Source organism: Colletotrichum lupini, chromosome 1 (assembly GCF_023278565.1).
Source record: "Colletotrichum lupini chromosome 1, complete sequence".
Classification (NCBI taxonomy): Eukaryota; Fungi; Ascomycota; class Sordariomycetes; order Glomerellales; family Glomerellaceae; genus Colletotrichum; species Colletotrichum lupini.
This window is the reverse complement of record NC_064672.1, coordinates 3,144,207-3,166,038: the sequence shown is the minus strand read 5'-3', so window position 1 is coordinate 3,166,038 and position 21,832 is coordinate 3,144,207. Positions and strand designations below refer to the sequence as shown.

At 53.0% G+C, this 21,832-nt stretch overlaps 11 protein-coding genes across 11 annotated transcripts; 5 read left to right on the top strand and 6 right to left on the bottom strand.

Annotated features, from left to right (window-relative positions):
* Positions 1-25: 25 nt before the first annotated feature.
* Positions 26-2,320, bottom strand: CLUP02_00912 (uncharacterized protein; the record flags this gene model as incomplete). The annotated part of the gene is made up of 10 exons (XM_049279958.1): positions 26-186; positions 245-366; positions 532-685; positions 740-796; positions 889-983; positions 1,110-1,595; positions 1,666-1,792; positions 1,915-2,016; positions 2,063-2,195; positions 2,258-2,320. 10 exons carry the CDS (start codon positions 2,318-2,320, stop codon positions 26-28), a joined length of 1,500 nt encoding a protein of 499 aa, XP_049135915.1.
* Positions 2,321-2,359: 39 nt separating this feature from the next.
* Positions 2,360-3,727, bottom strand: CLUP02_00911 (uncharacterized protein; the record flags this gene model as incomplete). The annotated part of the gene is made up of 5 exons (XM_049279957.1): positions 2,360-2,455; positions 2,498-2,866; positions 2,931-3,129; positions 3,280-3,560; positions 3,614-3,727. 5 exons carry the CDS (start codon positions 3,725-3,727, stop codon positions 2,360-2,362), a joined length of 1,059 nt encoding a protein of 352 aa, XP_049135914.1.
* Positions 3,728-4,877: 1,150 nt separating this feature from the next.
* CLUP02_00910 (TBC domain-containing protein) lies at positions 4,878-7,809 on the top strand (the record flags this gene model as incomplete). The annotated part of the gene is made up of 2 exons (XM_049279956.1): positions 4,878-7,409; positions 7,462-7,809. 2 exons carry the CDS (start codon positions 4,878-4,880, stop codon positions 7,807-7,809), a joined length of 2,880 nt encoding a protein of 959 aa, XP_049135913.1.
* Positions 7,810-9,659: 1,850 nt separating this feature from the next.
* On the top strand, positions 9,660-10,084 carry CLUP02_00909 (uncharacterized protein; the record flags this gene model as incomplete). The annotated part of the gene is made up of 3 exons (XM_049279955.1): positions 9,660-9,689; positions 9,774-9,863; positions 9,917-10,084. The coding sequence occupies 3 exons, from the start codon at positions 9,660-9,662 to the stop codon at positions 10,082-10,084; spliced, it is 288 nt and encodes a 95-aa protein (XP_049135912.1).
* Positions 10,085-10,159: 75 nt separating this feature from the next.
* On the top strand, positions 10,160-10,384 carry CLUP02_00908 (uncharacterized protein; the record flags this gene model as incomplete). The annotated part of the gene is made up of 1 exon (XM_049279954.1): positions 10,160-10,384. One exon carries the CDS (start codon positions 10,160-10,162, stop codon positions 10,382-10,384), a length of 225 nt encoding a protein of 74 aa, XP_049135911.1.
* A 1,434-nt stretch (positions 10,385-11,818) lies between these two features.
* On the bottom strand, positions 11,819-12,769 carry CLUP02_00907 (uncharacterized protein; the record flags this gene model as incomplete). Its single annotated transcript, XM_049279953.1, has 5 exons — positions 11,819-11,852; positions 11,921-12,088; positions 12,159-12,367; positions 12,421-12,567; positions 12,602-12,769. The coding sequence occupies 5 exons, from the start codon at positions 12,767-12,769 to the stop codon at positions 11,819-11,821; spliced, it is 726 nt and encodes a 241-aa protein (XP_049135910.1).
* A 2,505-nt stretch (positions 12,770-15,274) lies between these two features.
* Positions 15,275-16,451, bottom strand: CLUP02_00906 (uncharacterized protein; the record flags this gene model as incomplete). The annotated part of the gene is made up of 6 exons (XM_049279952.1): positions 15,275-15,552; positions 15,617-15,698; positions 15,764-15,857; positions 15,919-15,991; positions 16,052-16,112; positions 16,179-16,451. The coding sequence occupies 6 exons, from the start codon at positions 16,449-16,451 to the stop codon at positions 15,275-15,277; spliced, it is 861 nt and encodes a 286-aa protein (XP_049135909.1).
* A 138-nt stretch (positions 16,452-16,589) lies between these two features.
* Positions 16,590-18,118, bottom strand: CLUP02_00905 (uncharacterized protein; the record flags this gene model as incomplete). Its single annotated transcript, XM_049279951.1, has 2 exons — positions 16,590-17,032; positions 17,101-18,118. 2 exons carry the CDS (start codon positions 18,116-18,118, stop codon positions 16,590-16,592), a joined length of 1,461 nt encoding a protein of 486 aa, XP_049135908.1.
* A 1,823-nt stretch (positions 18,119-19,941) lies between these two features.
* Positions 19,942-20,247, bottom strand: CLUP02_00904 (uncharacterized protein; the record flags this gene model as incomplete). The annotated part of the gene is made up of 1 exon (XM_049279950.1): positions 19,942-20,247. The coding sequence occupies one exon, from the start codon at positions 20,245-20,247 to the stop codon at positions 19,942-19,944; it is 306 nt and encodes a 101-aa protein (XP_049135907.1).
* Positions 20,248-20,718: 471 nt separating this feature from the next.
* Positions 20,719-20,988, top strand: CLUP02_00903 (uncharacterized protein; the record flags this gene model as incomplete). Its single annotated transcript, XM_049279949.1, has 1 exon — positions 20,719-20,988. One exon carries the CDS (start codon positions 20,719-20,721, stop codon positions 20,986-20,988), a length of 270 nt encoding a protein of 89 aa, XP_049135906.1.
* Positions 20,989-21,468: 480 nt separating this feature from the next.
* CLUP02_00902 (uncharacterized protein) lies at positions 21,469-21,687 on the top strand (the record flags this gene model as incomplete). The annotated part of the gene is made up of 1 exon (XM_049279948.1): positions 21,469-21,687. The coding sequence occupies one exon, from the start codon at positions 21,469-21,471 to the stop codon at positions 21,685-21,687; it is 219 nt and encodes a 72-aa protein (XP_049135905.1).
* Positions 21,688-21,832: the final 145 nt, after the last annotated feature.

Genomic DNA, 21,832 nt, shown 5'->3' with positions numbered 1-21,832 from the left:
CCACAGCGCAGAACACCACGCAGCATTAGGGGCATTGGTGAACAGACGAGTTCCGAGCTTTTCCAGGACATGGCAGCAAGTAGGGCAAAAATATCCCGATAAGCATAGCGTTTGATTGATTCGATGGGGGCAGACGGACGATGCAAGGGGAAGCAAATAGGGTCCATTGCCATGTTGTGATAGTCCCTGAGAGGAGCGCGTCACAGAACGAGGGGATTCGATGCAATGGAGGAGGTCATGGTACGGAGTAACAGCTCGCGCTGGGCTGTCTGTAGGTAGAAGCGCTCAGCGATGGGAGTAGAGATATCCAGTCTATTACCAAGACAATTGGTCCATATGTTCTCCTCCCGCTCTCGTTGACTCATACTGGATTGTGCTGGCCTCCCCCCCCCCCCCCCGAAATATTAGGTAGCTCTATGGCATTGGAGAAGGTAGCAACCCCCCACTCTACCCTTAGGTTTGCGCTGTTCGTGGGCAAAGCGGGGAGCATGGAGAAGGGGTCTTCACTGAAGAGGGGATAAATACAGGCACCGCGGATTTTGCGCTGCGAATAATTCGTCCGAGTCGACGGTTCCCCCGAGTTTGACTTGAGCCACGTCGACGGGACACAAAAGGAGTCGCGAGTTGTTTTCGAGATCCACGACGGAGATCCACGATGGAAAGCCGCGGTTCAAGTTCACTCCCTCTACTTGACGTGGTATGGAGAACCGAGGCGCTTACAGATTACTCAGGGCAGAACTTTTTGGCTGCTGTACGATTACACTATATGGCCTTCTGTGGACCTTGGAACGAACATCTTGTGTTGGCCATGTGTGGGACGACCCGGTGACACGGAAAAGGGAGGGGGGGGCAAGCGCCTAGGGTAGGGAGGGAAGGGGTGCGGAGGACCCTGAAGTTCGAATTGGGGAGGGGCGAGAGGGGGAGGGGGAGGTGGTGAAGTCGAACCCAATGCGGGATATTGAGATGTTGTTCGGAGATAGGTACTGTGTGTCCGTAGCAAATGTCTCGGGTCCCTCCGACTAGAATCGTACCTAGCATTCGTTCCAATCAGTGAAGTAGGTATTGGAATCAATCACCCATTGGCTGGGCCTCGTCGAGGAAAGTGTCACTCGCGGACTAGGATGTGCCACGTCAGATCTTTGTTCCTGGCGCCGTGCCGGGCTTGGCTGGCAGAGTATCCGTACACTGGACCACTGCACCTATCCCTCTCGAGGGAAGCGGGCGGGCAGGCAGACGGGCTCTCCAAAAGAGTTGACGAAAAAAGCGATGGAACGCAAACGCTGTTGGGTACCTGGCTCTGTGTGATTTGCCAACTGGTCGAGATGTGCTTCGTGGGACAAACCGGGGAACCGCGTGGATAGAGCCGGTCGGGAAGCTTCCGTTTGCTTCTGAAAGGTCTGGATCTGTTGTTTATTGTTGTACGGGGCACGAAGGCGTGACATGTTTTGATCCCGTTGCGTTTTGGAGTAATTTGTCCGGGAATTGGAGATGAGAGGGGGAAAGTCTTGAGGCTCAGCTCGAGCGATATTGCGCATTCTCGGGAATCGATTTGCTTTGCATCCCCCAAAACAGTAAGGTAAGGTGCCTGAGCGAGCCTAGGAAAGACAAGAACCGAAATGCTCAGAAACTCTCATTTCATTTCAAACCCCTCAGGTTGGCTTGGACATGGATGACGCCAAAGACTCTTCCCAATCCGTATTCGTCCGCGATTTCAGGTCAATGTGAAAAGGGAGAAGAACCCGGAGTTTCTTATACGTCGTCGTGATCGTACATGGGTACGAACGTAGGGCAACTGGAAGTCAACAAGTCAATAAACGTCGCTTGGGCCAACCATGGATGCTACCATCTTTCCGGCTCATGTACGTACCTTTTATGGTAACTAGGTAGACAACTAGGTTCCCCTGCTCGTCCTACTTGGACCTCTAGCGGTGTCTCTGAACTTCTGAAGGACATGGAAGGCTGAGACAGAGGGCATTTGGTGTTGATCCAGACGAGCCGCAAGTCGCAACAGAGTGCCTGTCGATCAAGGGAGGACTTCAAGCTAGCCGTATCGTGTGTTTACTTGCGATGATATGCGGCACGGCTTCAGGCTTCAAATGGAAGACTACCTCGGGCCCGGGAGCAAGGGATACGGAAAGCCTGTCCATGGGATAGGGACGACTCGGATTGGTCGCCAGACGAGCAGTACTCCAGTACTTAGCTATCGTCATGTCGTAGATTGATGGAATTGGCGCTGCGGGAGGCTACAAAGGCTGACAAAGAGGCCTGGTTGCAAACGGAGGGAATCCGGGGTCAAGTGCAGAGGCGCGTTTGTTTGCATTGGGTGTTGGTCGTCGGAAGGCCTCGTTCCCGTTTCTTCTCATTTCTTCTTCTCTTCATTTTCCTTGTCGTAAATTGGCAGGTCATGAGAGACATGTTTCCGATAGCCCATGGAACCAGTGGATCGATTGAGACTCTTTCGAAGATCAGTGAGCAATTAATGACGGCCGACTCCCACCGGCGATGCAGGAGCCGAGATGGGAAGGTCAAGAGATGCGTTGCTCTTCGCCATGATCCGCCAAGCCAGACGTTGGAAATTTTGGAAGATGGAAATCTGGTGCTCCATCTTCACCTTGAACAAGTGTGACAGCAATCTACCACTGCCTCCGCCGGCCGTACTTGTGTCGCCAAGTAGAGATGGGCGTGTAGCTGTGTATCTCCTGGGCAGAAGGGAGATCAAACGGGCCAACCACCCGATAATCCATGTTGCACCGTCGTCGGTTGCCGTGGTTGTGGTCGCGTTGAGACTTGAGATTTGGCGGTCATGAAGAAACCAGCCATGCGAACGGAGCTCGTCATGCAGCAACGTGGGTCCGTCAATGACTGACTGACTGACTCCAAGTAGCGGTCTCTATTGCAGAGATGAAGAAGAGAAAGATAGAGCGCTTCACCGACTCAATGGCAATGGCCTGGCGACGAGGGTGAATTTGTGAAGTATCCGTACGGCCCGTCTTTTCTCTCCCTTCCTTTGGGTAGGGACGCATGGACAGATGGCGGGAACTGGGGCCAATGACCCGATCAAGACTCGTTTGCTGTACAAGGCGACATGGGTTGTTGGCGATGTGGTTGACTGACTGACGACGTCTTTCTCTTGGATTTGTACAGTTTCACCCCCCGTCGTCTTCGTTATTTCTTTTGTGCGAGTATTGTGTGTTTCTCATGCGCACATCCACATGAAGTGAGTTTTGTACCCGGCTACATTGCACTTTACTGCCAATTCCGTCCCCAGGCCATGGTTACAACTGGCAAACAATTTGTGCCTGGAGGTTCAAGAACGACGGACGGCCCTTCCTCAAAAGTTCAGACGACAACACCCACTTGCCAAATGTTGAAGCCGGGTGGGGGGGTCCACTCGGGCTGGCCCAGCCCAGGGCTTCTGTCTGTCCAATTAAATACTGTGTTATGGTGGGACAATCGCCCTTCTGGGACGAAAAGCTGCCAGCATATAGAGACCCAGTGGATAAGGTACTTGCCAAGTTGCCAACCATTCCGATTCCAGGAATGTACTTGGGAGTACGTACCTACGTGCTTTGAGACAGAGAAGCCCTGTTCTCGCTAGGAGCGCATTCCCCACCCCCGACCGCCTCCAACGTGTTGTGGACTTGGACTTGAACTTCCAATGTGGTCCTGGTGCCGGGCCACTACCGCGATGTATTGCTGCCACCGCCGCTGCCACCGCTTCCTGCATTTGCAACCCGACCCTGCTGGGCTGGAGAAACGATGGTCATGAGCCTGTTACTCATGCCGTTTTCTGTTCAATCTGACGAACGCGGCAAAGACGGCTGGGTGTGTAGGAAATAGAGGGGGCACGTTGGTACGGGGGGGAAGCAATTGTGGAAGAAAGAAGAGAAAAGAAAGGATGCCCTACTGTCTCTCTTTTTCCCCAGCTTAGTTATTCATACCCTCCTCCTTCTCAGCTATCTCGAGTCCGGACCTTGAATTTTGCACATTCACCACTTCATGTCCACACTGCCTCACGTATCCTTCTTCAGCTTCCAGAAACTTTCCTGCCTGCACCTACCTTAGCGTTTATTCATCCTCCTAAGACGCACCTCCTAAGACGCACCTCCGATAGACCACACGCCTCTGAGCACCCGCTTGACTCCAAAAACCCCACAACGAGACTCTTTCCCGTCACCCAACGGATCTCAACAAACCGACCTCACTCACCTCATAAAGGTAGCTAGTCCTCCCTACCAAGCATTCCTCCACCTCCGGCGTAGTATTAGAAAGTATCTTAACACCTGTTTCTTGCTCAGTCTTACCTTGGACTTGCTGGTCATTTGCTATCTAGCACAGACGCAGACTCGCTCAAGTGACTTGACTTACACGGTGCCAGCAGAGAACCACACCAAAACTCGCGAGCATCGTCCTTGTCATCGCCGACCTCATATCCCGCTTGCTCCTACGAATACACATCCATCCCTCGACTATCGCCGCACGTGTACGAATACGTCACGGTCCTGCTGCATTTGCCTCAAACAACCTTCTCTTGGGTTGTTGTTGGAATTGCATTGCATCCCGCCCTCATTCCTCACCTCGGGCTCTTCATCTTGTTTGCCCAATCGAGCTAGCGCCCATCTAGTCCCCAGGTCTTAATTTGGCACACCTGAATCCCAAGCTTACGGCCCTCAGCGCGCTCGACGGTGAGCCACTCACCCTCCACTTATATCGTCACCTCACCCGCCTTGGCCGCCTTTCCACTCCATCTTGCTTCAGTTCGACGCCGGCATCTAGACATCGCGGCTCGGCCTGCTACTGAGCAGTTGAGCACGGTCTGATCGGTCCCAAGCTACACCCACACACGCCCCGGCCGGAGCACCCTGAAATATCACGCTATGGCACCCCAAAGATTCGCCAGTATGCGCTTGAAGTCCCGGCCTACGCTCGTACCTTTCAAGGACGATGCTAGCCTCATTGCCCTTCGCTACGAGAAGACGGTCCAGGCAGAGCCTCCCATCCCTATTCTTACACGACTTCCCCAAAGATCTCACTCCTGTTCAACGCGTCGAACTTCCACTTCTGCATCATCATCGACCTTCTCAAGTCCGCCTTCCAGCCCCGTCGTTGTTGCTCCTCCGCCCGCCATCGACCAGCATCCTGCGTTTCGTTCCCGCGCTGCGGCCCGCAATACTACGGTAAACGATTGGAAGAGAGATTCAGGGCTGGCACCTACTGCATCGTCTTCAGCGACTATTGCAGAGGAGGACTGCGAGGACGAAGAGAGCCGTGCATGCGCCAAGATTGCTGCTCTGGAGGCCGACACGATTGTTGTGCAACAAACGGAACAACCTGTGACACCTTCGGTTTGCGAAAGTACTTCCGTCGATGAATTGCTTCTGAGCAAACGAATCTCTGGTCGTTGGTCCACGCCTTGCATCGGCAAAGAGGTCGACAGCATGGATCATTATCAAAATGTGCAGGTCGAAATTGCGCTTGCGGAAAGAAAGAAATCTGGGAGTATTAGCAGCACCTTATCGGTCGATTCTCCCGTTGAGTTGCGGGACAAGAGTCTGGGTGACCTATCACCTGCATCGGCGCCAATCATCTCCCATTCGCGGTCCTCATTTGCAGCCTCCGATGACTCGCCTAATTTCTCCCCTGTCAACATCCACGAAGACTTCCAACTCCTGAGCAAGGATGCCTCTTACTTCTCTCCCATTTCAGTGTCCATCCCCACGGACAACCTCCTCGAAGATGACTTCCTAACAACTCTGTCTTTCTCCAATCGAGGCAGTCTCATGTTTGGTGGTCTTCGCGGGTTCCCCGCACAAACCACCGACGGAACAATGGATGGACAGTCGCAAACGGACAAAGCACACGCGCCTCCGCCAACCCCCCCTGCTGATGCCCCTGCATCGGCCCCAATCCTCCACATTCAATACGAAGAGCCGCCCCAGTCCACTGCCGTCAGCACCACTGAGACCAGCGCGAACCACCTGAACGCCACCGACACAACTACAACCGAAGCAACGACGGGAGAGACGACCACGACTGACACAACGACGGCAGAGACGACTGCAGAGTCGGCCTCGCAAGCCACAATGACGACCCCCAGCATCTGCGTCTTGTCCGCGGACGTGGAGATGGAATCTCGAAAGGTGAGATCGCTCTATGAATCCGGCGAAGGCCTCAGGTGGGAAGACGGAGCCCGACCGTCGGATGTTGGCGAGCGTCTCAACTCGACCGCCGAAACTCCGACGGAGGAGGTCGAAAATGATCCGTATGGTTTCCTTTTGCCCGGATTGTTGCCCGACCAGTACGCTAACGTGTCTCCTGTCTGCAGCGTCGCCGAACTCCAGCCTCCCGCTTGGGGAACTCCAAGATCTGGAAGTTCTTATTCCCAACGACCCGAAACACGCAGCGAGTATGAGGTGGCCGGTGGTCTTGAAGACTGGGAAGACCTCGAGGGATACGACATCGATCGTTATGGCTTCATCAGCCCGCGCAAGCCAGAGAAGAGCAACGGCACACCTGCTGAGCCTAGATCGTCGCAGTCAGCGCCCAGAAGGAAGCACGTCTTCTCAAAGCGAGATGCCTTTGGGTTGGGCTTGCCATCCAGAGGACCCAGTAGGAAGGTTTCCGCTCGATCGCTCAATACTCAAGGATCCAAGGCTTCGGTTGCGTCTCGTCGGTCGACCCGATCCGCAATCAGACAAGCAGGAAACCTGCTCCCACACAATCGCGATCGACGATGGATGGACGAGGCTGGAGAAATGCTTTCGCTTTCATTGGGCGACGAAGAGAAGGTAGAGAAAATCTCCGAGGCCATTAAGAAGAAGGAATGGGAGAGGTCTGAAAAGTGGCGTAAAATGGCCAAGATCGTCAAGAAGGGGAAAGACGGCGAAGGCATGGAATTCGATTTCGATGTTAAGAACCAAAAGCTCATCGACAGGACGTGGAAAGGCATACCCGACCGATGGAGAGCATCTGCCTGGTACTCGTTCATGGCAACCAGCGCCAGGGCTCACAAGGACTCCCCGTCTGAGGATTCCATCATCACCGACTTTCATCGCCTTCAGTGCAGAGGCTCGCCGGACGATGTGCAAATCGACCTGGACGTTCCACGCACCATCAGCAGGCACGTCATGTTCCGGAAGCGCTATCGAGGTGGTCAGCGCTTGCTCTTCCGAGTCTTGCACGCGTTGTCGCTTTATTTCCCGAATACTGGCTACGTTCAAGGCATGGCTTCGTTGGCGGCAACATTGCTCTGCTACTTTGACGAAGAGAAGTGTTTTGTCATGCTCGTACGCATGTGGCAACTACGGGGCCTAGAGAAGCTGTACAGTCCTGGCTTTGACGGCCTGATGGCAGCTTTGAACGACTTTCAAACCAAGTGGCTGGATGGCAAGGACGTCGCCAAGAAGCTGGTAAGACACCCGGGCGCCTTTCAACCGATGACGTTAGACTGACCGTTTCTAGACTGAGCTCTGCATCGATCCTACAGCCTACGGTACCCGATGGTACCTAACACTATTCAACTTATCCATCCCTTTCGCGGCTCAGCTCCGCGTTTGGGATGTCTTCCTACTTCTTGGAGAAAACCCCACAGACTCCCCCAAAGTCCCTGAATCTCCCGTCACCATGAACGGCATCGACATTCTGCACTCTACCAGCGCGGCTTTGATTCATGCACTGCGAGACGTTCTTCTTGACTCAGACTTTGAGAACGCAATGAAGGCTTTGACCTCTTGGATTCCGGTCAAAGATGAGGATATCCTGATGAAGGTGACACGAGCTGAGTGGAAGGCCAGACAGAAGAGGAAGTAGAAACTCTTGTTTCTGCCGCCTACTTAAGCGTTGGTCAGCCGGCTCGTTCCCACATTTCCTTTGTTTTTACACCACGACCTTCGATTTATGGATATGCGTGCAAGGCGTTTATGGAGTCGGTTATGTTGACTTCGACGCATGTCGTCGACCAATACCCCGGGATGAACTGCAAACCTCGTATCTGCTGTTACGGGGGATTTCATTTGTGCACTTGGAACGAACGAAATGCTGGAGAAAGCAACTTGGGTTGCGGGGAGCGCCACCAAAAAAGCGATGCGAGAGGAATGGATCCGCAGCACGAGTTTTTCAAATACCCTTTATGCCATACAATAGCCTGGTGCCAACTTCATATACAGCATCAAATCAATATATAATGTATTAGTCAAGTAATTGTTGCTCTCGACGTCTTCTCAGTGTCTACTTTAGCTACGCCAAATGCCTTCCATCTTTGAAGACACGGTCAAGCCTGGATCAAGGTTTTTGCTTCATCCCACCTGGCTATCTGCCTTCTAGGCCTCGCTAGGCCTTCTTGTCTTCGTCCTTGGTAATTATACCATACCCACCAGTGTTGACGCAGTGACTGTAAGAATACCCATGCAGCCGAAATTGAGGCCTCCCCGAAGAAAGAAGGGATAAATCACGGCAGGCTGTCTGCGCTTGTCCAATCTTCATCTTAACGTGTGTCTGCCAGTTCCCCCATTCCTTGCCGGTATAGCTGTTAATACCGAGCCCGCTCTGAGTGAAGAAGGACATGAGATCTCAGCTTGCTGTGGTCTTTGACACTGCACAGATGTTTCGTTTTCGTTTGTCTCTTGGAAATACGTGAAGAGTTTGGAATTAAGTAATCCCTCACGATGTCAGTTTGGTCCTGGCTATGTCATATTGAACCTCTCATCACAGCTTAGTTAAGAGTCAGGTTAGAGACATGTGAGCTTAGCTATTTGAGCAGAGAGTAATCGGCAGAACAGTCGGATACCGAAGATTGATACGGCCCACACAAACAGCCCTGCCCAAATACTCCCACCTTGGAGGAATTGTTGAGATACTTCCATTACCCCCTTCTTCCATATCTTTTCTCGCTCGCTACACTACACGGACCATTCAACTTCGTATCAGATGAGAGGCTATTGCACCATTGGTGTGTATACCAACACTGACTGATCCGAGCCACGATCAATTATGATGAATGTGTGTGACAATCGTGTGACGTTTGCAGGTGCAGCGATGATTTGGACGGGGCTGAACTTTAGCAAGGTGCCATGGCTATAAATACACAGAAGGATGCAGTGAGCTTTCGAGATCCTTTAGTGGTCGTGTTTTTGAGGAGTTCGCCAAGTCAGTGCGATCAACGATGGACAAAGCAGGCTATGGTTTGAGCTGACGGCAGTAAAGGAACATTATGATGCGTCCAGACGGTAGTCATTTCTTTGGAATGTCAGCTTTCGAATCTCTCGCGACTAGATCTCCATTTTTTCCCTCCGTCAGTTCAAGATCAAAGTCTCACATCAACTAGGCGTTATGGTGTCAAATGATCTCACATAACAGGCATCGAGGCGGCTTGTAACGTACTGTTTCTAAACCGACGAGGAAGGTGGGACACGAGGCCGAATCACTGTCAGCTTTGATCTACAAACTTGCCAAGCTGGATCTCGTAGTAGTGCTGACAGCCTGGCCATGAAAGATGATCGATCGTACAGATCTCAAGAATCGTCAATTTGAACGCGTCAAAATTGAGCTATGAGAACCAGAGTCGATACCCTCTAGATTCGTTCTCCTTATCGATCACAATACGCACGAACGCCCAAGACGAAGTCTCCTTAGATATCAAAGTAACCGCTACACCTTCCAAGATGCTCCAGAACATCCATTTCCTCGCCCTGGTACTTGCAGCTACAGCATCAGCGGCTCCCATTGACGACTCCAGCCATCTCAACGACGTCGCCTCCGAGCCCTAAGGGCGACAGGTCACACCCCCTCCTTGTATTCCCTACATTATAACCCTGAAGCACGGCGACGGGAACCCTCAGAAGAAGTTCCTACACAAGCAAGTGACCGTGAGTGAAATTTGAAAGCTTTCGAAACTGCCAGCTTCTAATCAACGTGTCAGGCTACACACATGTGCACCGGCGGCCCATGCAGCGTCGAAAAGGAGGATAGCGAGACCTACACCATTGAATGGAGCGCCTCTATCGCCGACCCGCGAGGCTTCTTCAGCGCCGGCTTCGCCGTCTCCGAGGCCATCATCACAGGTGTGACGAAGGCCTGCAGCAACTAAGAAGGCACGGAGAACCAGTCGCTCTGCGTGTGGTGGTCGCTTGCGCATACGGAGTACGAGGTCCAGGACTGGGAGATGTCGGGGCGCGGGAGCTCCAAACCCAAGGGGGGCGTATACAAGATCACGGCGCCAAATGCTGATGATGGGCAGAATACCTCGTATTGTGTGAGGAATAATTGTAGGGGTAATGGCGATGAGGACTGGGCAGATGACAAGGCGATACGGGCTGATGAATTGGGGGACTATGTGCAGCCAAGTTTGGTACAGTTCTTGTTAGTCATGCTATCGTTTGGCTCTTGATCAGTTTAATGAAAACAGGTGGCCGAAATAGTTATGAAAACTCTGTTGAAAGTAGCCACCAGAGAGGATTCATCACGTTGTCGACGCAGGGCAACGACACTTGCACTGGCTCAAGGATACTCTTTTGTAGGTGTCCGTAACATGGTTGTTCCTGCATATAGTTCACGTGTTACTCTGTTTCAAAGACGGCGTAAGAATCGAGTTTTCGTTTGCAAGTATACAGATAATTCAGATATGGTTATCAAACCCCCTCCTGGAATAGCAACTGAGAAACAAAGACGCCGGATCACAGTTCCTGGATTTAGTGAATGAACTTGGTAAAAACAACTCCTTTTCGTATTTAACCCTTTGGCCATTGTATCTATCTGCATTCTGCAGCCCCTAGTCATCACGATAAAGTGCACCATGCAAATCCAGGCGCAGGACGAAGGACTCCAAAAACCTTGCCTCCTTCTTCCGCTTCCTCTATTTGATAGGAACCTACTCCGACAAAACACTTGATCATACCTCGCAGTACCTGTTCGAGGTTAGCACAAGCTGTGGGTCCACCACAAACAAAATGCCTGACTCCCATCGTTACGGCATCGTCACCCACCACTACGAAAACATCAAAACACCTCCAAAGAGGGATCAAAAACATACAACGCCAGGTATTCGCTGGTCGTCACCGACCCAACTACTAATACGGCCCTCATTGGCTTATCTATGGGAGAGCGGACGGGATCCCGAGTTTTCCAATGGGTATGGTCGTATGTGACAGAAGGAGAGGCCAAAGTTGACTATATTTTTTCGATAGAACAGCAGCCACACATCACGAGTCTTGCCCAGACTCGGGAGACACGCTTTCTTGTAGGTGCTTTATCATTCTTACTGCTTATAGTTCAATGTCGTATTTTGTTCTTCAAGAATTGGGTTGAGCATGTGGCTCATATCAAGGCACTCTGGCTTGTTAGTCCAGACAGATCACGGCCCACACCACGTCTCTAGACCTACATGACCTTATTTCGTACCAGTTCCAGAGCGAGGTAGTCTGAATCGACTGCTCCATCAATAGAGAGTGATCTGGAAAGAACGAGATGTCTTTGGAGAGTTGCCTCTTGTTCACGCTGCTTTTCCCATGACGCGTGAGAATGTTGAGAAGTATTGGATAACAGGACAATGGCCTGACAGATCACGAGCATGATTCAAAAGAGTTACAGAGAAACTAGCACGCCCCTAATACATCTATATGAGAGATCTCATTGAGAATATCAGATAAAGTAGAACGACGTAATTTGCTATGTACTAATCAGCTAGATTTCATCCATACTCATAGGGTCTTTTACGACATACACTGAGCACGTGGCTCTAAATCATGCTAACAATTGCAACGACCTCAACTAGATTGGAAGTAGTCAAGTATTCATTGTCTCCATTGTCTTGAGATCATCCTCATTACCAAGGCATGCTGCGGCACTTTGCATATAGACTAACCATGTCGATTGCTCCGGTTGCCGATATGTCGTTACCTACCCCTAACCGCCATGCCCAGTGAACGATGTCACCTCAATATCCGAGACGGCGAGGCAGCAATCTAGTCGAACAGCTGTGAATTCCGTGCAAATCGCAAATGTCCGCAAATTAGTTCCAAGCAAGATCCAAACCCAACTCGGTGGCGGCTGTCCTACCAATTTCACGTGGCCCCCGAGGACAAAAGAGGCGCTCCTGTGTACGGTGTACCCCTAGCCTTGCCGAGTGGGTAACAAGATAGGTTGCCGGTCTACGGTATCTCCACTCTACTTCTGGAATTTCTGTGACTGCTACTGCCGCTGCCACTATTCCCATGTCATGTTCTCTGTATATTCCGTAGAGCATGCGCCTCAGAGAGCATATGGCGATGCCAATGAGAGTGGCAGTGGTCATAAGAAGGCGGCCACGTGTGTGGACCGGCATCCTATTCCGCCTCCCACTTGCTTGCTTCCCCGATCTGTCCGCTGGTATGTGCTCAGATCTTGCAAGCCTCCATGGCTGGCTGGATACTTTAAATATCCTGGCACTGGGGTAATATCGTATGATGTTGAGAAAACCGGAATTCGGTCGTTGATTTCCTTGATAAGATGCGTCTTCCCGTTTCGATAAGGGGAAAGATCAGCAAGAGTCCATCTCCAACTTCCAAGACTCCAGCGTTGGGAGAGGAAACCCCACTTGCTCCGACATCAGGTTTCTTGTACCGTGTACTCCGTACTCCGCAATCCGTTCGTGGATGGGCAATCCCGAGTCCTGACAGGTCGGTAAAACTTGCAAAGTTGCATTCGACGGATGATTTTCCAGAACCGGGTTGATAGAGGCGGCTGGTCGCCTTTGAGGGTAGTATCTGCCAATCTGGATCGTTGATCGTCCCTGCATGGTGGCTCCCAGACTCCCGAGCCTCCCAAATGATGCGTCAATGAAAGAGGCTTCACCATCGAAGAGCGGAGTGAAGGACGCTGGCTGCATGGACGTGGAGAACAGATGGCGAGCTTCAACCTAGGCGTTGCAAATGACTCTGTCGTGATTGTTGACGCCATGGCATCGCCGGACCTCACTGGCAACTCAGACAAACCCGAGTCAAGAGCGCCTGAGATGTCACGCCGGGTAGTATTGAATCGAGTCATTCCATCTAGCCAAGTTCAGGATTCCAAGATATCAAGGTTAGAAAGACTACTCCCTACTACTTACTGGATCTAATGTGCCGTCTAAGCAATTTGCTCACGTCTTTGACCGCAACGCAGCAAACTCACCTTTGTTAAGCGCCAACAAAAACAGACGCGCGAAACGCACAGGCAATGAGTCCAATTCTGTAGCACTCATAAAAAAAAAAAAAACGCCACGGACGCCGGCCGGCGCTCTGGATTTCGGGTCTCAACACGGCCCCCCCCGTCCCGAGGCTCCCCGCCTGAGTAGCTTGCACCTCACCCCCCACAACGCTTGAACCCATATCCGTGCGCGCCGCGCCATCACCACCGGCCGGCACAGGGCAGCCCTATATGTGGCGGATCATTAAGACGAACCTCAGCTGTCCGTACGAATGCCCCCTTCTCTCCTGCAATAGCCGAGATATACACTTTCGGTCAGGTAGTCAAGTCAAGCCAAGCCAAGCCGAAGCTGATTCGACGACGCCCAAACGAAGAGATAACGGCCCGCGGGTTCCTTGATGAACTAGTAGCAGGTTTCGCATGCCGTCCCATTTCCATATCCCGGGACCTTCATCTTCGTTCTGACATGATTACGCCTTTCTGCCAACGCGTCCCTTTCCAGACGCACGTATTCGTACGCCTAACGATGAACCCATGCCCAGCCACCAGTATTGTACGGATTAGGTACAGATAAACAAGCATTTGGGAGGCTACGCCCCTCTCTCAGCTCTTCCATGCCCATGCCTGCCCACCTGTTGTACAAATTCCGTTACCCCCTTGCCTCATATTCAACAAACAAACAATACCGCAAATGTCATTGTCGACCCCAAGCGTAAAAGAGAAGATGTCCGCAGGCGAGACGGGGAATTGCCACTTACTGCGTACAGAAGAAAGGGCAACCCCATTCATACCCAAGTACGCATTCGTACACTCGTAAACCTGGTAGCACCGCCAGGACCGGTCAGAATCCCAATCAGGAAATCAAGCCCACAACCTAGTGAGTTCGTTGCCCACGCCCGAAATGGTCTCGAACACTGACGGTGAAATCCAAAACAAATGCCCACATTCCTCCCCGCTAGGAGGAGTGACGATTCGACGAATGGAGATCTCTCTGACATGTCAAGTCGAGAGTAGAGAGACGTGAAGAAAAACAAAACGAAACGAAGCGAAGCTACGGACAATTAATTAGACTTGCGTCAAAGTCAGGGCTGGCGGGCCTTTTTTTTTCTTCTCGAGGTACCTGTCATGCTGGTGGTTCATGCCCCCGTGCTACCTACCCCCATCCGGTACGGACTCACGGAATGGAAGCGAATACCTGCCATTGTTTCGGGTTGAATCAGAATTGGGACCTGTCCTGCGTAAAAAGTCACTTGCCCCGCCTAAGTATACCTACCTTAGGTACCTCACATAGCGCCAAACACTTGTATCCTGATTTACTGGCTACCTTCCCGCGTGTGCATCGCTCCTGGCAACGGTGCTCTTCGTTGCCTCATTGCCTTTTCCACGTTGAGAGCAGGCAAGCTAAATCACCAAAAGAATATCAGCTACCCGTAGTTGAAGTCAGCGCGGATGAACATCGATTCAACAAAGAAGCCGGACGCTGAATCGGCTGGACCAATGCCAACGACGCGGTTGAACGCCCCCGTGTGGCACATACTCATCCAGTCACCCGGTTTCGAGACGCACTGTCCCCAACCCGATCCGCGCGTACAGAAAAACACCAAACCAACAAAAAAAAAAGACGTCAATCATCCCCAATCGTCCCATTATCCAACAACATGTTCGCCCAGACAGAACTTGAGAAAATCCGCACCTATACAGGCTTAGGCTTGCCTCGGGTGTGCATCTTGACCTTGACCAGATCGGGATGGGATGCCAGGCACAAAACCCACCCCCAACGCAACCAACATTGTGGGAGAAAAAAAAAAAAGGGAGCGAAACTCTCATTACCGACGTCGACGCAACCTCGAGGTCCGGGCACCCGGCACGGGCAATGGCCCATGGCCACCCACGGCGGCGGGCGACGGGCGGAAGGGCGGCGGCGGACGGGGCTCGCCCGGCAGCCAGGCCCCACCGAGATGCAAAAAGAGCGCGGGCCATGATTACCCATTACCACTGAGGGAAAAAAAAGAAGACAGACGCCCAGGCACCTAAGGGAAAAAAAAAACGAAAAGAAGCCAAGATTCTCCACTCCTCATCTCCATCGCGGAGGGGATGCTAATCTCCCGCCCCGAGCTTAATCCAGCTTTGCTATACCATCGTCATCCCTTCTCAGCGTTAGTGCAGCACACTCCCACTCAAGTGATGAAGTTTGGTCGCGCGCCATGTCGACCCAGTGCCTAGTGGCCCAGGTGCTTAGGTAGGTAATGCAACGTCCGAAGCTGGTGAGTGACTTTTCATCACACTTTCTCAATCTTCCTTCATCATTGTCCTGGCCTTTGGCCATTTCCGGCCGGCAAGGGGGGTCAAGCCACGAAATGGCGAGAGAGTGAGAGAAGAGAAGAGGGGTAATACCTAGGATAACTCGGTGCAGGGCGTCATCTAATTACCCTGGTTCCCGGCCCCCTACCCAAATCACCCCTCCGGGCTTCCCACACCCCCAACGCGCAATAATCAAACAAGCGAGATAAGGTATCAATCTCCAAGGGGTTGAAACACGTCTGTCCGTCTCTGCAAAAATGCGTCTTGTCTTGTTTTTTGTCTTTTCTGCAGGGTATCATGATACATGTAAGATTGCCCAAAAGAAGCCAGCCCTAGATTTCAAGAAGCCAACAAGAGTGAAGATATTGCCAAAGTCCACCCTTCCATTTCGAGAAAAACTTGTCCAAATCGAGAAGTCGAAAAATGAAATAACTCCAACCTGAGTCTTAATGCTCTCACCAAACCCCCTTGGTGAGTCTCACCTCGCAGGTGGATTTTGGCCGGCCGTTGATGATTTCACCACACCCGACAGCTATAGGTACATCCAAACAAAAAAAATGCAGTGTTGACAGTACCATACACATCAAAACACCAGGTGTGGGAAGAAAGAGAAGCAGAAAAATTGAATCCATATAAAACCCGAGGCTCGTCGGCTATGGATGTACCCGCCCGCCTAAACGAAGAAGAAAGAATAGAAAGAAATGAAGAAGTGCCGTGACCCGTGCATGCCTTTTGAAGAAGTGAAGAATGCGCGCCTCCGGTTCCAGATCTTCTGGAAAGGCGTCAAGCTGGGAGGAGAAATCCATGCCTCTCTCTCTCTGTGAAATCGAAGTCATCGACGGCAATCTGAAGCCGCCGTCGAATGCTGTGTCGGCTTTTCCCGCCCCCCCGCGCTGTTTCCAGCCATGAGGGTTGGAAAGGCTGAAAAATAACGTGGCGGAATGAATCCAATAGAAGCGAAAAATTCGGAAGAAAATGTCGTACTCATGCATCTCGTTTCGCGAAATTTCGCCGTGATGGTATGGCTGAAACAAGTCGTAAAATTGGCCCGAGCCAAATTTTAATCAGTGCTGCCTGTCGCATGGCTGCTGATCCTGCGACCCCACGCGTCCGTCTCGTCCGTTCACCCCTCACAACGGCGATCGTCGTCGCTCCTCGCCCTGCCCTTGATAAGCTTCCGTTGGCGTCGGCCCGTACTGAGCTGCGTGCGATGGCTCTTCGGACAACAAGGATGATACCGAATGTCCACCAACACTTCTTGGTGCTTGCTGCTGTTGCTGTTGCTGAGCAGAAACCGAACTGGCGCTACCGTATTCCGGGGCCGTGCTGAAGCTTGCGACTTGAGGAGACATGCCTCGAGGCGTCCCGAAACTCTCACCTCGGCCACGACCCGTCGGCCGGTACGACGAAAGATCGCTACGCTGTCGTGTATGCCCGCGTCTTCGCCCCGGCGGGGGGTTCTCAAGCGCTGATCCACCGTGGAAAGGAGGCGACCGTAAGCGTTGATGTTGACTTGGCGGTGGAGGGGCTGGCTGCGGGCCTGTGGCCTTGCGCTTGTTCCTAGGAGACTCCCCTAACGGCCACACCAGCCAAGGTTAGCCTAAAGCGACTCTCTCTTTCGTTTGGTCTTGCTGGACGCACCGGAGGGTGTCGCAGGCTGAGTAGAGCCACCTCCGGCTTGGGATGTCGGCGGGTGCCAGTGATGAAAGTAGATGGACGGGCTCGGCTGGGCCTCTTGTTGAGACTGCGCAGACTGCGCTGCTGCGTGCTGGTGGCTCTGCAGTGCCGACGGGCCTGGTGGGCCAGAATGAGGGACGTTCGTGTTGAGGCTCGGAAGGTTACTAGATCCCAGTGGCCGGGACACCGAGCCAGTCGAGGACAAAGTCGTTGCCCTTCCCCGCTGGGGAGAGCCCGGGTAGGCGGGGAATCCGTGAGGTCCGGGGGCGGAGCTCGGCGTCGAAGGGACGCCCGCATATTGACCGTAGGGCTGGGACTGAGAATCGCGGCGATGCTCAGGAGAAAGAGGACCTTGGGACGGCAGCAGCTGGGGGTGCTGAGGCTGTCCCTGCTGAGCGAGAAATTGCTGTGCCCATTCCAGAGCCGCAGGAGGAACACCGCCTCCCATTCCGGCAAAGACGAGAGGAACGATGGGCGGGGGGATTCCGCCGCTCAACGAGGTTCGTAGCATGTCGGCCTCGATGCGCCGTTGCTCTAGGCGCAGAGTCTCTTGCCTCGTCTTCTCTTCCTCCTGTCTCCTGCGCTCCTCTTCTGTCTTTGCTGCCAGCCAGCTCCTCATGGAATCCTCGGCGCCTTGCCACTGCGGCGGCGGTCCGGGCAGCTGACCCATCAGGTGGCCATGGCTAGATTGAGCTTGGCCGATGGATTGGGGCGCCGGAGGTGGCGGAGGAGGAGCCGAGCTTGCGTGAGGCGGCTGGGGCGGCAAAGTCATGGCCGCCGGGGGAGGCAGGCCACGATGATGTGCCGACATAGGCTGGCCAGCTGGACTGTGACTACGGGGAATGGACGGCAGCAACTTGTGCGAAGGGTGGTCTTGGTAAGCCAAGGGAGGCGAGGGTCGGGATGTCGAGGGCGGAGTAGGTAGGTCATGGACGGACTTGTAGCCGTAGTGTGTTGGCTGCTTAACTGTGAGCATGGTCATGTATACTCATGTGCTCCAGGTGTTTTCAAAAGTTGTTGAAGTTGAAATCAGACAACATGGGTGGCTGATTTTGTTTCTGGGGTTGATGTGTGTTTTTTTGTTTTGTTTCCTCGGGTTGTTGTGTATGGAATCGTGTCGAGTCAAGAAAGTGAAGCTGAAGCTCAAGCTGCTGGTGAAGAAGAAGAAGGCAGCGAGCAGTCGGAGAAGAAATTGAGACAAAGGGGAGTTTGAAGGAAGGTCAAGAAGTGGAAAAGTGAGGAAAAAAGCTGCTGGCTGGCCAGTCAAGATGAAGATGGGTGGAAGGAAGACAGGTGAAGAAAGGTTGAAGAAAAAACCCGAGGCGAGAGGTGAGGTAAAAGGTAGGAAAGAACAAATGAAGGTATGGTGGGTGCAGGTGGTGGAAATAACCTTTTTTACAGGCGCGAAGCTGGAAGGGCGGCCAGCTCCAAGTTGGGAAAGAGACTTGGGTTGGACTGGGAAGGGAAAGGGACAGACACCACCTCACAGACACCACACGCCGTACTCCGTACCGAGGAGTACTATGTACATACACACCTACCTTCATCTGCCCTGGACACCTCTCTTTCCATTTCACGCCCGAGAGGGGGGTACGTATTTTTTCTCAGACTCCCACCCACCAGCACCAGCACCAGCACCAGCACAAGCGGCAACACCAGCGGCTTCTACCCGCAAGGCAGGCACATAGGTAGTAGTCTGAGGTACGGAGTACTTCACTTTCCTTTCCCAAAGGACGAGAGGGACCCGGAGACCCAGAGGTCCAGAGACCTAGACCCAGACCTGGACCCGAGCCCCAGGGCCTCGAGAGAGAGAATGAGAGGCAACTCCGTGCCCAGCTGGGACTAGTAAGGGACGGCAGCTTGCAAGGAACAGACCAGCTAGCAACGATGCCGTTGTACGGATAGGTGTGTACGAATACTTAGTGGATAGCGAGGGAAAAGCGAGCCCAGGTCAAGGAAAGCAGAGGTATTACATACCATGGCCCGCGAGGGCTCATCATCCATCGTCCTCGCCCTCGTCTCTCCCAGTCTCAGATACCTTACCTCGCAATCCTGTACTGTCTCCATCCATATCGGGATTCGTAGTACAGACCAAGGGCGGGGCGTACGGTGATGGACCCAGCTCCACGAACGGGCCCAGCCTCATTTAGACATGAAGACGTATTTAGTGCCGACCACGTAAGGCAAGATTGGGAAGGGCTGAGAGTGCTGTTCTGGGTTGGCACAGCAAGCAAGGCTGATGGACGGACAACTCGCATCGTGGGATCGAAGTACGGATACAGATACGGAGTATCCGTACGTACTCGAGGCGGGATCACAGTCTAGACTAAGCCAGAACTTGAAAGTGACACTGACCCCCAACGTCCCTTCCTTTTGACCTGTACTGTAGATCTCCGGAGCCTCGAAACCTCCACGGAAGGATATGGTATGAATCAAAGCGCCAGGTGCTGACGATGTGCCGATGCATTGCTGGAGTAGTAACGAGAGCCAGGGCGTAACTGTGGGTATTGTAATATGTGGTTTCTGGGAGGATGAGGATGGATCATGGTCATGGTCATGGTCATGGAGGGGGCAGGCAGGCAGGCAGGCATTGAACGGCTTCTGTTCTTTGGGAATCCGCGGGCCCACGAGCGGGAAGAGTGACGGGGGTGTGTCCTGTAAAAGTACAATGTGCAAGTGCCTGGATATGGAAATCTGCAATGTGTGTGTGTGTGTGGTGTAGGTTGCTCCTCTCAACAGAGTACACTACATAGTAGTAGTGTAGTCCTGCGTGTGTGCGCGTGTCTGTCTCCCTCTTTCGTTATTTCACCATTTCCCTTTCCCAAGGAACCCCGGCCGGGGGTTGCAGGTGCGGATACTGATGCAGATGCAGATGCTGGATGGAGACGCGGGAAAGGAGATGAACCACTCCAGCAAGGCCCAGCTGATTCGACGAGGCGTGCAGGAATCATAGTATGGATGCCCAGGTCCATCCAAGGCCGTAGAGTTCCTACGGATACTCAGGAGACACCCAGGAAGTCTCCAACTCTCCTGGCAAATTTGAATCGCAAGCACCACCCACAAAGTGATAAGTGCGGATAGTAGGGGAAAGCAAAGGACAGAGAGAGGCATACGAGTCTAGGTGATGGCCCGGCCGTTTACGGATAGTTCAGGATAAGGCTCGGTGCGGAATGGATGGTGGTCAAGGTGCGTTGCCTGTGGTGGAGAATGACAGTGAGCCTGGTTTATTTCATTTACAACCAGCGCGTATCAGAAGAGATGACACATGGAGGGGGATGAGCACAGGGGGGTGCGCGTTGTTTGTGTCCAAGCCCAGCCCAGTCCAGTCCGCGGTCCCAGCCCACAGATCAAGTGGCGCGAGGGGGTGCTTGCACGCCCACGCCCACAGGGACTCCTCCCACTCCCAGAATCCCGGCAAGGGCCAAGGGGGGGGGGGGTGGTGATGGGGATATGAGGGGGTGCAAACCCGGGAACTGTGGCGAAGGCGGCTAGTCAGCATTGGGCCAAGATGGGGAAATCCCACACTGGCGTAGAATCAGACTTCAAGATGAACTGACGGCAGAGGCGAACGAGGAATGAGGAATGAGGAACGAGGGATGTGGGATGTGGATGTGGGTGTGCTGTCTGTGGATGCTAGATGCTAGAAGGCCAGGATGCCGGATGATGGATGCTGCAGCAAAGACAGTTGGAAATCGGAAGTTGGGGGCGAGAAGTGATGTAAGAAAATCTACCGATCCCTCTCCCAGAACCAGAAAAGGCTGCATGGTGGTTTGGCTTGGGGTCACCATTGTCGAGGATCCCGACATCTTTCAATCGGCCAGCACCTACTGTGGCATTCCCAGTCAACCTTGAGCTGGTGTTTTGTATCAGTACTTCCCGCGCCAGTATCGGCTTCGTGTTACTGTCAGCTACAAGTAGAAGTTTTAACCCAATCATTACCACAGCTCAAGGGGCTGTACCGTGACCCAACACCTACGGCTTGTGTATCCAAAAGAAATAGATGGAGAAAAATCAACCGTAACCGCATACCTACAGTATCCGTACTAGGCTCTAATACGAGCTAAAGAGCAAGAGCGGGGGTTGGACTGCGGTATCGTCGAAGCGAGACGAGAACAAGAGGAGACCAGTATCCGGTGGCAAGGCCCCTCACTGACAGGATGCGCACGACACGCAAGACAATGCATGAGCAGCGCTGCGTATGGCCACCAAGGGGGGGGGAGCTGGCAAGCCGGCTCGAGTGAGCGTAGGGCAGGACAAGCCGGGACATGAGATTTTCGGACCTTGGCCTTGATATTGTCGTCCATTTGCTGAGTGTTGACGCTGCCACCGCCGATGAGGCTGCTGCAATTCCCTCTTCTGACTGCGCAATGTGTTTCTGGCTTGCATCGCACACAGTCATCTTTGTCCCCTGGTCCTTTGATAATTCTCCGCGCCCTCGTGCTTGGCATGCAGCTTTGTGACCTGATTATGTATAGAGACTCCGCCAGGAGCTGCCGTCGGTGGGTAAGCATTGTAGCTTCGCCTAGCTTCCCAAAGTGGGTAGGTGATTGAGGGGTGTCGTCGTCGGGAAACCGTGTACGCGTGCGAGTGCCGCCGTGTTCTGTTTGAATGCAGTTCAACATCCGTCGCCAACAGGGATAACCTGGTACGCATCTTGGAGGCAGCAGACAGATGCAGAAGTGTGTGAGCAGAGTTC